General features: G+C 36.4%; 1 protein-coding gene across 18 annotated transcripts in view; it reads left to right on the forward strand.

The window, feature by feature from the left end:
- Window positions 1-11,988, forward strand: part of ptprsa (protein tyrosine phosphatase receptor type Sa) — a 305,879-nt gene extending 293,891 nt beyond the window's left edge. For all 18 annotated transcript variants that reach the window (XM_047374444.1, XM_047374455.1, XM_047374443.1 and 15 more), the window contains 3 exons: window positions 3,737-3,891; window positions 7,702-7,837; window positions 7,978-11,988. In XM_047374444.1, the coding sequence (XP_047230400.1) occupies window positions 3,737-3,891; window positions 7,702-7,837; window positions 7,978-8,046 (360 nt within the window). In that variant the 3' untranslated portion in view covers window positions 8,047-11,988. The remainder of the gene's footprint in view (window positions 1-3,736; window positions 3,892-7,701; window positions 7,838-7,977) is intronic.
- Window positions 11,989-13,825: the final 1,837 nt, after the last annotated feature.

The following is a 13,825-nucleotide window of genomic DNA, read 5'->3' on the forward strand; positions in this document are numbered from 1 at the left end:
ACAACTTCATGAGTTTTAATTAAAGCTACAAAAACTGTTTAGTAGGTGCACAAAAAGACCACTATTGCCTAGGCAGTGTTCCCATGAAGTCCCATGAAAGAGTATGGGTTTGGCTTTTATCATTGTTCAATGTACAGGCATGGAGTATGGAAAAATACCAGAATCTAGAGACTTTATTCCTTATTCTCCGTTCTAAAGAATGAAATGTAAAATTTCAACCACATGGTTTTTCTATTTATCTACATTAATATGAAATCTTTGATTTGCCAAATTCCACTGTCATCAATAGCTAATAAAAATGCACATTTCATAGCTTTTGTGGACTTCCGTTTCTTGAATTATCACACTTCCAAGTCAAACAACAACTTCACCCTCATGTTGTTTTAAACCTAACTGCAGTATAAGCTGTTTCAAGATAAGTATTTTGTGCTGAAAATTTCTAAATCTTATAAAAACCTCAGAAAAAACTCTTTACATTTGAGGTATCCCCTAAGTTCCCCCTAGGACTTGCTGTAGCTAAATAGGCTTTGCAAATGACCATAATAAATGTCTTTATCTTTTTGTTATTCATCAGTTAAATTTATTTTCTCGGCTGAAACTTCATTTTTAATGGACTTACTTCCTGAAAGGACATTGACAAAGTTAATATTACAAAAAAAAATTGTTTTACTTTGAGTTGATGTCAGATTTGCTTTTCAAATAAAACTCTTGTGCTGCTGAATTAGGTTGTATCAAATTATCAGTACATAGCTTAATGGACCGAGCTTGAGCATCATTTCTGGAGGCTCTGAGCTCTTACTGCAGTCAGTCCAGGTTCTTTGTTCTGGGTCATCTGGAACATGCGGTCCACTTCTCGTCATCCCCTTTTCCACTCAACCACTGCCATAAAAAGACCACTCAGACAATGCCGCCATTTTTAAACATCCATAGTGGACATTAGGCCACCTTCCACTGGCCCTTGGGGTCAAGGAGCACTTGGTCCTTCTCTGACTGTCATTATGTCGCCATTTAGCCAAAATGCTGCAACAATTTTCCGTTTTAAGTAGCCTTTAAAAAACAACATTTATGTTGGAGTTTGCAGAGCAATACCTGCAGCTATGGTAAAGTGAGGAAGTGAAAAATTCAACAAGTGAAAGACAGCTTGGTCACATATAGAAACTATAAAAGGACAAGATGTCACGGTGGCTTTAATAATGATAAGCGTTCTGGACCAAGATTACGGTTATTCTTTTGACATGTGTAAAACCTGTTATATAACACTTATATTGTATCTTCTCTGGATGATTTTTGTTAGACAAGACAGCAGAAATTCTGCCAAAAATCGTTTTTAATTAAAAAACAAGGTGACTTATCCAATGATTTTGTAGGAATTGTGGCAAGTAGTTGCAAAAGCAGTCTTTGTACTGGTAATGGAAAGAGTTGTGCATTAATTCACATGCATGTATGTGGGAAAAGCCTGCTTATACTCCGTTTAAGCATATACAAAGCAACAGGTGTACTCACACATGCACAAAGACGTTCATTTCTATTTTATGAGCACCTCAAAGACTGACCTAACAAATGCCTATCTTTATGCAATACCAATCACCACAAATGCATACCTGTACCATCATGTTATAAACAAAGCATATGCAGTTTCACGTGCATGCAGTTGCTTTAGCAGAATCTGTTAACACATTGTCTATTTCAGAGGTTTCTTGCAGCAGGCTGAATTATCACACTGCACAACTGTAGCCAGGAGACACTCTAAGCTTATCGCCATTATGGAAACAAAGTGGAGAGATGTAGAGGATGATAGTAGCATAAACAGAGTTGTGTATGTGTGGGTGTGGTTGTGAAGATTGCTGTATTTTACTATATGCATGCACATTTAAAGATATTTTATAAGTTGCATCTAGTCGCACATACTGTAGATCCGATGTATGCTTGTGTTTTTGCACGGTAATGTGCTTGTGCGCGTTTCCACATGTCTGCACAGCAATAGCATAGCCTTCATGCGGTAATGGCATAGACTCTATGCCTCAGCACTTGCATCTAGAGAGCCAGTCACGTATTTAATCACACAATTTGGCACGCCATGTGGGCCCTCAGGTTGTGTGTTAAATTTTCCCTTTTTAGTTTTTTCTGCCTTGTTTTTTTTTCTTCAGCACGCTCGGATCATTGTGTAGTTGTCTTTGCCCCTCTTTCATTTTTAATCCTCCTGCTGAGACTAAATGTTTTTTAAGAGGAAAAACAAAGGTACAGAAAGAAAGAAAACATGTGATGCATCATAAAACAGGGAACGAAACATGAGATGATAAACAAAGAGAGTCAGAAGGCAAATCTTTGCTCATTATGATCACTGTTTTTGTCAAGTGCAATAAAGCAGGGGTGCACGTCTAAGTGGCAGCGGTGCAGAAACAAATAAGAGAACAGGAAGGTGGATTATGTATATCCTTTGACATGCAGTAGCTTCTCACGGTAAAGTCACCATCTGTACTACAAGGGAATTATTGGCTCATGTAAAATCAGGGCAGCAGGATGAAAAAGTAGACCAAATAATTGTTTTATTTAATCACTTTTAACAATATTGTCATAGTGTTTCACTTTTATGACATAATGTTTTTTTGCAAACACGTCTGGTTTGTCAACCCATTTTGTACCTATGTAGTTTATTAGCTTATTTGTCTTGGTGATATTTTGATAAACTGAGATAAATAATCATAAAAATGGATAAATGCTCTCTCATGTATTTCATTTAATTGTTTATTTAATTATATATTCTTCTCCAAAGAGAATATATTACAACCTGTTTTTAGTGATTGTGTTTCTGAACCCTGTTTCTGCCATATGACTGATTAAATGCTAATAACTCTGAACTAATACTAGAATACTTTAAATCATTACTTACCAAAGCAGGTAAGAAACCTCCCAAGGTCATTATGAATTGGCACACTGTTGATATGAAGAGCCCAAAGGATGGCTTCTTTTATTACCTCTAAAGGAAGTGGGTGAAAAAAAAAACTTCAAAGTGCAAAATGTCAAAAGGGTAAAATCACCTATAAATATAAGAACACCCTACTTTGCAAGTTAAAGTTTTGCCGACTCCTGGTTGTCTTAATTACTTGTGGCATCAAACAAACAGCCTGTCTGTATAAAATTGCTTGTCTGTTGACTTTCTTGACTAATTTGTTCTACCTTTGACAACTTGAAAAGAACTTTCCTTCACAAGGACAAAAGTATTGACTGTGCGGCTGTATAATAAGCTCTCTTGAATAAAACCTGGATCACTCCCTTTGTCCCCATGCAATCCTGCCTCAGTTTAAAGATGTGTTCAGGTGTTTTTGTTTGCATACAATGCTCCATCTGTGCTCTAAATATTTTAAAAATTAATCTAAGATTAATTTGTTGAGATTTTCTTTTTTGGTCTCCTTTTTGGTTGTCATTGTCCAAGCCCTCTTCCCAAGCTGTTCTGGCTTCTCACCTCCTTTGTTGTGCGAATCTATCAGGCTGCTTTATTGATCGTATTGCAGGATTATCCTATTCAACATGGAGAAATCTTGGAGAAATTGCTTGTCCTGGCAGATACAGTATTGATTTGTTTACCTGGGCCTACATTTAATACGTACAGATACATGCAGAAGCACAGAGGGGGAGAAGATGGGAACAATTTGGTGTGGGGTGAAAGGAGAAAACACGAACTGAGGTTCCACTCAATCTAAAGTGTGTCACAGTTTTTTTTTTCTTTCATTCGCAGGATGGCCAGTCCAGGACAGTAAGGCAGTTCCAGTTTACTGATTGGCCAGAGCAAGGTGTACCCAAATCCGGAGAGGGATTCATTGATTTTATTGGCCAGGTTCATAAAACCAAGGAGCAGTTTGGTCAGGATGGACCCATCTCTGTACATTGCAGGTAATTTGTCTTATTGTATTTAATGCACAAAGGGTTGGAAATGGTTGGTAATTTAAACACTTAACAATTTTGAACATTTTGAGTTGCATTAAAGCATCTGTCCCACAAAGATATGCTAATACAAAATGAAACACAACAATGTGCGCATAGGAAAATCAAACTGTACAAATTTTTATAAATTTTTTCCCTCCTGAAAAATTTAAATAAACTAAATTAGTTTTATTTTAAATGTCAACCCTTAAGGAGTTTCATAAAAGTGAAAAGTGATGTTTTGCTCGCCTTTAATTTTTACCCCAAGTTGAACTCCAAAGACGGCATCAGGGTCACATAAAATCATCCCTATAGATAGTTTTTGTTTTGTTGGACAGCTCCTTCTGCAGCACAGTTCTAACTTTGAGATCAGATATTATTCCTCCTCTCCTTTTTTGCCTCTGTGGAATGCAACCTCTGCACCTGAACAGGCCCTTCTTCCTCCATAATTTATAAGGCTAAGATGAGGCTTGGCATTTGAAAAAGAGGGGACAAATGAAATGATAGAGCCATTCTTTGGATTTTTATGTCCATTTCATGTTGCTTTTTTTATTTTATGACCTGGAATGTAGCTTCCAAGGTAACTTACATCATTAACTTGGCATGCTGGATAAAGGTAGAAACTCAGATTATTCATATTCATTGTTAGACCTTGAAGAAGATCTGCCTAAAAAAGTTCAAACTTTCCCTAGCCTCACAATGGATTTTGTGTATGCCTCTGGTTTTGTATGTGCTACATGGCTAGAAAATAAAGTATTTGTTGTACCATTGAGGTTTAACTCAAATAAAGGAACAATTATTTTGGTAAACACATGGTGGGTTGACAGAATATATTTTTTTTCAAAAAGTTGTTTGACATTTGGACCATAGTGTCACTTTTGCTCTACATTGCCATCACATAAGCATCATTACATCATGAAGCATGACATCAGCTTCCTCATGATAAAATAAAAAATGATGTCACCCAATGGAAAAGGGTCCTCTGGGGGTTGTAATATTCATAAGGAAACTCCAAAAAGATTTCACCCTTCTGTGAGACAGTAATTGGAAAGGGTAAAGATTTCTTTCTGTGTTTGGTGTAGTTATTACAGGACTGGTGCAATGGACAAAAAGGCTCTCGGTCTATTAAATGCAAGATTCACACGTCTGCTTCTTTTAACGAACTGTTAAGGGATCCTGAACATTTCTGAATTAACTAATGTCAGTTACCTGCAGATATTACTGCACTTTGAGCAAATCAGATTTAAACATTATTTTTCAGTTTACACTATTCAAAATAACTGGAAGCCATGTCTTTATTTAACTTTTATTCCCTGATTGAAATCTTGATACATATTCTGCAGGACAGGTACCTTACCGTACTCATTGCTATCAGTATGTTGTTCTTTTCAAAGCCAGGGGAGCAAGTAGAGTCACCATTGATTAGAATAGTGTATAATAAAAGACCAAATTATTCATGTAGATATGTGATAGATCAGCAAAAAGTAGCATTTAATTGTGAATTGAAAGAAAATGGTATGATTTTAAAATGTTTTACAAATACAAATCTGCAAAATGTGGAGTACATATGTCTTCACCCCCTAAATCAAAAATTGGTCGAACCATGTTTTACTGCAGTTAAAGCTACAAGTCTTTTGGGATGTTTTAACCAGCTTTACTCATGTTAAACTTTACATTCCTCTTTCCTGTATAGCTCTAGTTCAGTCAAATTGGATGAAGAGTGTGCTCATCAAATTTCAAGTCTTGCCAGAATTTACAGAATTAGGCAGGTTTGCTGCCTTGTGCCCTTTGGTACGCTGCAAATTGGCTTTTTAGCAATAACTTCTTTGATTAATGCTCTCCTTGCCCAATCTGTCAGTTTTAGGTGGATGGCCATGGCCTGCTAGATTTGCAGTTTACTCTTTACGGCACTGGATTTCATTTAGGGCTTTTAGAGTAAAGAGGTCTTTTTGCACTTCTTAGGCTTTTATTTGTAGAAAATACCCATCTATTGTTTATTTCCACCACATTCTGTTGGTCAGTCATATCCAAATAAAATGCATTGAAATGTAATCACTGTAATGGTCAAAATGAGAAGATTCATTCAAGGAATTAATAGTTCCACAAGACAGTGTATACCAGTTAAAACATGCAATATTCAAAGCCAAATAACTCCATACTTATAGGTAAATATACAATTTATATCTTTTCATATCATATATTCTTCCTTTTTTTCATATTCAGTAGCATTTGCCAGATGTATTGGGGTTTAGGGAGAAATATTTGCACTCTATCATATGAGATTTTTGAGATATATAAGGCTAAAAAATAATAAATAGGATAAATGCAGAAAATCGCCTAAAATATATGGTGTTGGGTTGAAGGAGAAAGGCAGATTTCCTATTTTGAAAATACATTTCTTTCGAGGATGAATAATTGTTTTTATTTTTCAGTACAGCAACCACCTTGCTCCTTTTTCTCTTTTTCCTCCTCTTTCAGGGTTTCTTATCTCCAGGTGAAGAGCTTATGTCTCCCTTTTCTCTTACTCTTGTGTTTTCCATCACCAGACTTCCCAGTCTGTCATCTGCCTATTCCTTAATCCTCTTGCTCTCTCTTCTTTCCCATCCATCCGTTCTCCTGGATATTTTTTCTCTAGCTCTGCCTCCTCCTCTCCTCTCCTTTGCTTTTATCTAATAGGACCACATGCTTTTTGTCATTAATGACATGATTACGTCCTATGAATGGGGGGACACCAAATCCTCTCAGTCTGCAGTGGCTCGCCACTGTTTGAGATTTGGATCTGGAGAGGAGGAGGTTGGAGGGAAAGTCCAAGACAGCAGCTTTGGGGGGGGCGAGATTTTGTTCCTCATGGTGAGGTTATTGTATGTTCTGCGTGATTAGAGTGCTGAGTTTGCTATAATTTAAATGTTGTAAAATCATACTAGCAACCTTTCTCTACCAACACACACACAAAGTTGCCAGAAAGAAGCGTCTGCAGCCATCATTTTCACTCCTCATTCTACAAAGAGGCATCAAAGGTAGAAAGCTCAAATAAATCTGTTGTCATATCAATTATTGTTCCATTGGTGATGTGGAAGTCATTTCACAGCAAAGCAGCTTACAGACCCAACTCTCAAGAATTTCAGCATCTGAGTTAAGACTCAAGCTGTATTTCTGGAGACCAGCAGCAGGCTGAGTTTTTTTTTTTTTTCTTCCAACACATGGAAGGAGGCGCTTAATGAGACTAAATGTTATTTGTATGTACGTGCGTGATTTGTACTGTGTGCATGTGTCCTTGAGGACAAGTATTGTGGCACATGTGTAAGTGGATTTGTAGGGTTCTTGCATGCAAATTGTCTCCTTGCTGCCGCTGTTTTTGTTACCTGGATGCATAATTTTCTGCTGTGGACGTTTGCTGCTTTTTAGGAAGTCAGAGCTATCAACCTCCGTATGATATAACATGCTTTTTATGGACAGATGTTTTTGTGTATCCTGTCTGGCAGATTAGCACTCAGAATTGTTGTCTGAGTGCCAAGAAGAGGCCCAACAGATGTACTTTCAGAACTGGAGTATGGCTATAATGCTCTGCTTGATATACAAATAAATAATAAATTCATTAGAGACTGCAATGGAATCATTTCAGTTGCAATGGACACAGAGACAGAAACAAAAAGAAAAAAAAAACACTAAGACGGACCTGCAGTTGCCTTGGTATCAGAAAAGGTACGTTTTTGTGTGGGTTTGTGCATGAGCCCTATGCTTAATCTTTTTCTGTTTCTCTTGCATGTCTCTTAAATTTAGTGCTGGAGTGGGAAGGACTGGAGTCTTCATAACCCTCAGCATAGTTTTAGAGAGGATGCGTTATGAGGGCGTGGTAGATATCTTCCAAACAGTGAAGATGCTCCGGACGCAGAGGCCAGCTATGGTCCAGACTGAGGTCAGAAATCGTCCAAGACAGACAAAACGTTGAACAAATTGTTGTTATTGTAAACAGAAAACTATTATCAAATCTCGGCAAACATATTAGACTTCTGCAGTTGTGTTTTCTGATCCATTTTTCTCTTTTCTTTACCACAGGACGAATACCAATTTTGTTATCACGCAGCTCTGGAGTACTTAGGAAGTTTTGATCACTATGCAACGTAAAAAGCCATCTTTTCCCCTCAGAATCCTGTTGCCCCCTCCTCAACCAACTCAACGGTTTCCTGAGCCATAGAAACTTTTCAAATTTGAAATGATGACAGCAGCTGATAATTTTACAACTGCTCATTCAGAAACACCAAACAGGATCCTGTAGATTTTTAGAAAATAACACCCAAACCTACCAGAAAAAGAGAAATTCCAATTGAGACTTGAGGCATAGAAGAAAATTGCCCATAATTTCAACTAAAGACGATTCTCAGCAACAAGAAACCAGAAGCTTGTGGCTCAAGCTGTGGGATGGGTATCGATCCACGTGTCAGACTGCTAACCTTACCTCAAGTGTTTCAGTGTGGAGGAGATATAAACATTTGTGGACATTTCTCTTCTAAAATACATATTTGTGATACAGCGGCGACAACCAACCGTCAATGAAGGAAAAGTGGAGCGAAAATCAAAGAGAAGCAGATGGATGTAGCCAAGACTGGGACACATGCCTGTTTTGGATGTAAAAAAAAGGTTTAAGTGTTTCTATCGACTATTTGTTTTATCCCGAGAAATGGCTGAATTGCGCCGACTTCAATGAATAGAACCTTTTCTCCCAAACTTCAGTCATTCAAATTGTAAAACGGAACAAGAAAACTTAAATGTGGCAGTAAAAAGGAAACCTTGAGTGTTTACACAATTCTACTCACATTATGGATAGTTTGTGCAGAAAAGGTCCTCTCGAATTAAAGAAATGTCACCAAACTGCCTGTTAAGTGCCCAGAGCTTTAAGAAGGAACACTCCCAGTGGTTGTCAAAAAGGAAGCAGCAGCACATATCGAAAAATTTGTTCCGTTGTATAAATGCGTAAAATCTGCATCCTAAACCAGGTAATGTCAGTAGTTAATTCCACGTTTCATTGAACAGATAAATTAAGGAAAAATCCAGTCTATTGCAAGAATCTTTGGCTTTGTCTCTCATGCGGATGACACAAACGGCAACCTCGTCCCGTGTTCTTTAACAATCGCATCTCTCTTTTGAACCATGGCATCAAGGGGCAGATGCAGAAAACATCCACCCTCAATCTGGTGAGGAGAAAAGACTGTGAAACAAAGTGGATTAATCAAACAAAGAAACGCTGCCAAATTCGGGGCTTTCTTTGTGTACAGTGACCAACGCTCATCGTCATTGTTTGGAACTATTTTGTCTTTTGAGGACAAAAATCTATTTTTCTTTTCTCTTTTTCAGTTCTCTCTTCTGTTTAAAACTAAACCTGCTGCTTATCTTGTGTATGCTGTACGTGTGACTCTTTGAAAAAGAGAAAACTGATGAACAAAATAAATACCAGCTCTGCTAACTCCTCACGCCCAGGTGGGCATGACAGAAAGTGCATCCACATGACGCCATTGTCCACCACTGCTTTTTTTTTCTTCAGTTTTTATTTTTTCCAAGCCTCCTCTATAATCACCTTTATCATTGTACAAGAAACTCAAGAGCGGTGAAGGCCGTTTGAGATCACAAAGTTGTACATTAATGTGGTTGACAAATTGACCCTAAGTTTCTTGTATGTGTGTTTGGTAACTGGTCGACAAACAAAACTAGACACTTTGGTGTTTGCCCCCCTTTCCACTTATAGTTTATAGACGATGACCCAGTGGGTGACATAGTAGCCACGTCGGATCCCAATTGAAAATTTCTCTGTAACTTGCACATCCCCAAGGCAAACCAGAGAATAAACTTGAAACAAACACCACAATTCAACTGCAAAAAAAAAGCTAAAACCTCCAAGTTTTCATGTCAAAGATGGCGCTTTGGTACACTTGAGCAAATGGATTCTGTGAGGGCTTTCTGGTGGATGTGCACAAAACACAACAACGGAGCTATGGACAGAACTGTGTGGGATCCTTTCTGATTTCCAAAAAAGCCTTACTGTTATTGTAACACTATGAAAACATTAATGTTGTATTATGATGACTTATTTTACATGACATAGTTAGCATTTATTTTCTGTTTCTGGTTTAGTTTTTTTTTTAACAAAGGTGTGTTTGTCACATTTTTTTAATTAGCAGAAGATAAGAGAAAAGCTTATATGACCATATTATGTTAAAAGACATTCTATTTTTTCACAGTAGAAGTGCTAAGTATAACATGACAGTGTAGCGGTGCATACATATCTATACAGAGAGATATGTCTCTCTGTATAGAGATATATATGGCCACTTACGCAGGCATATATATTTAAACGCAGAATCTGAAGATATATCCAAACAATTAGTATGAAATAAATTTTTCTTTTCACCCAATATGTTTTATACCTGTCAGTTCTAGTCTTTGAAAATATGTTTTATTATTATTATTATTATTATTGTTATCTGGAGAACCTAAGTGTCTCTTCAAGAAAACTGAGGGGATGTCATCTTTGTGTCTGATATTTTGTTTTCTTCTGTCCATTGGAATTAACTTACACTGATAGTGAAGCTGTATTTTAAAGTGTTTTCTTTATCATTACTAACTTGTTAATTTAGTTTTGTTTTTTTTGTAGTTTTTCTTTTTTTATCAGGTCTACAACTGTCAACGTTCATCACTCAGCATTTTTAATGTCTATATCAGGCCAATGATGTACTGTACCTTGTATGACTATGTACAGACTGTAACCCTCACAATCTGAAGATAAATCCTTTTAAAGTTCTCTTTTTTTACTTATATTTTCAGACATTTTGTTGCCATTGATTTTATTAGACATCTACTATGATATAGAGTATACGTGTAAATAATCAAATATATATAGAATATATGTATCATTTGACCCTAAAGATCTCATACGTTTAGTGGGGGAAACAAATGCACAGATCGAAGTTTTGCTCGTTTCCAGCTTCTTGTGAAACCTGTTTTCTCAAACCTTCTTTTCTCTAGCCATGCTCACTGGTCTTTAATTACTTCTCGCTTTTTTCAGCCTTTAATTTCCCCTGCTAGCAGTCAAACTGGGAAACTTACCTGGCTATGTTCCCCCACCCGTAGCCTGAATGAGGGGCACACAAATCAGGATCAGTGATCCGCAGGTTGAATATGTTGGGTGTCTCTATACCAACTAACCACGAGAATCATTATTCATTATTAGCATGGACAAAAGTAACAAAAGGGGCCTCATAAACAGATTTTTGCTAAATTATTTACCCTTCTTAAGTTAGAAATAGAATAAATGATAAGGGTGTAAATTGTTGGAAACTCTACTTTTCACAGAGGTGTTTCTCAGGCATCTGTAAAAAAAAACTCAAGTTGTCTAAGTACCTGCAATGGCAAGGTGCTAGTTCATAAATGTGTATAATTAGAAAAAAAAAACAAAAAAAACAAAACAGCTATTGTAAAGGCCATACAGTTGCAACATTTCAACTTATTTTTCTCCCTGTTGCCTTGTATAAAACCATATTGTTTTTGTTTAATCATGATGGGATGCAGAAAGAAATCAGGACTCAGTGGAAACACAACAGTGGGATGCAACCAAGGACGGACTGAGACTACAAAAACATGCTGCAAATTCATGTCGAGAGGTTTCTCAATGAACTGTGAGCTGTTAGAATTCATAGAGACTGGTTAAAGGGCCCATGCCAACTCTGAAACTGTGGAAGCGTCTCAAATCTTGTGCAATGTGTTACTCTTTTGGTTTCAAGTAAAGATGCTACAATTTTGAAAACAGCCACTAAATTTTCTGGAATATGTTGCTAGATATTGTGGAAAGGTTAGGGAGTAACAGTGACCATAAAAAAAGGCATATTGAAAAGAACAAAACGTATACAGTACATATCGACAAAAGAACCGAAACTCAGCAAACCATTTTTCCTTTATATGAGGGCCAAGTGCTACCACTTTCAAACTGTTACTTCTAACTGAAACAATAATTGGTTTAAAGCCACTGTGTATGTAGATATGTTGACTTTGTATTAAAGAAATGTTGTCTGAAAACCACTTTGTGCTTTTGTTTTTCCCATTTACCCTGATATTATATTCAACAGTGACATGTACAATTAAAACCAAATATTTACATACACTGTTGTAAAAGACACTCTTTTTTTTCTTCCTGTTTGACATTAAATCAGACTAAACATCTATTGTTTTATCTCAGTTTGGAATACAAAGATTAATTATTAGCTAAATGCCGCAATAATGAAAGATGTTTTTAGACTAGATTTTTTTTTCTATGACTTCTGACATTTTTGCCATTTTCCACAAGCTTCTCACAATAGTATGCTGGAATTTCAGTCCATTCTCTTCTTGTAGAGGAATGTGGCTCCTTCAGGCAACTTGTACCCCAGAATGAACCAAACATCTAGAGGTCCACAATTCCTTTCTTGTTATCTTGCCTGATTTGATTTTTTTTTTCATAAAACCACAGTAGTAATCAGGGTGTCTGAGGTGTTACCACAATCTACATCCACATCTGTGTCTCCATTTAACTATGATAAAACTAGGAAAATAATTGATTTAAGTGATCATCCCTGCTTTCCCAGATTGATGACATTCTTATTAGTGCATGTAAACTTCTGGCTTTGAAGACTGCAATAAAAACAGATATCTCATTTAGCAAATAGAAATAATTTTGGAAATCCTAACAGACCTAGAATATTAAATGTTCATTCTGATTAAATGTCAGACACAGAAAAAATTTCTCTTTTACAGTTTATTTACATATCTGGTTTCAACAGTGAAAAGTTAGTGTAGGGTAAAAGAAATCATTTTAAATAAGGAGATTATAACAGGCTATTGTCACATTGTTGCTTTGTTGCCACCTATGTCGATATATATATATATATATATATATATATATTATTATTATTTATTTTTTGTAATGTATTTTTTTTTGTGTAATGTAAACGTCTAACAATAAGGTTAATAACAGCCTCATTTAAACAACGCTGTATTACGTCTTCATTATATTTCCTAGGTTTATCCACTGTTTTATTTGGGAACTTAGTAGACAAATCACTGTGGCTTTGTAGATGATGTTTCCATTATTGCTTGAGGATAATAGCTCCTGAACAATTATTTTAATACTTCATTTTGCAATTTGACAAAGGTTTCATCAGGTGACACGTTTAGATTATTTAGCCTGGTAAAGTAGCACTCAAAAACTTATAAAAGCATGCATTAAGAGCAACCATATTAGCATCTTGTCCTCAAACATCCTTACCTCAGAGGTGTTCCACCCATGTTTTTATCACTCATTAGAGTTTCTAGCTGAATCTTGACCCAGTTTTTTAACTGTTTCTGGCATCAAATTTAAAATGAGTGTGTACGCTCATGCTTCCACCTTTGTAACCAATTGATCTTGTTTGGAATCTTGTTTGGTAGTGGAATCTCCCACAGGTGCCATGGAGCGAGGCAGAGGGCACACCCTAGACAACGGTGGTCTGTTATAGGACTACTGCTGAGACAACCCAGCATGAAGAATGGCAGTTTTTCCCAATGAAAGCCATTAAAAGGTGTTCTGCAAAATATATACCTAACTGAAAATACTCTATGTTTATACTATTATCGTAGTGATATGCCTTTAGCATTACAGTTAATAGCCTATCCTATAAATACCTGCAACACATCACTCAAAGTTAAAGGAACTTTCATCACAATTTTTGTTAATCAGACGTTTTAAAGCAACGTAATTCAGCAACATCGATATCAAAACCTATACTCAATCAATTTTCTAATTGATTATAACATAACCAAATCTATCAAAGGGTCATTGACAGCCCAAAAAGGATTTTGTCCATTTTCTTTACTTTTAAAACAATGACTTATGCAAATTCTA

This window comes from Girardinichthys multiradiatus, chromosome 9, assembly GCF_021462225.1.
Source record: "Girardinichthys multiradiatus isolate DD_20200921_A chromosome 9, DD_fGirMul_XY1, whole genome shotgun sequence".
Taxonomy (NCBI): domain Eukaryota; kingdom Metazoa; phylum Chordata; class Actinopteri; order Cyprinodontiformes; family Goodeidae; genus Girardinichthys; species Girardinichthys multiradiatus.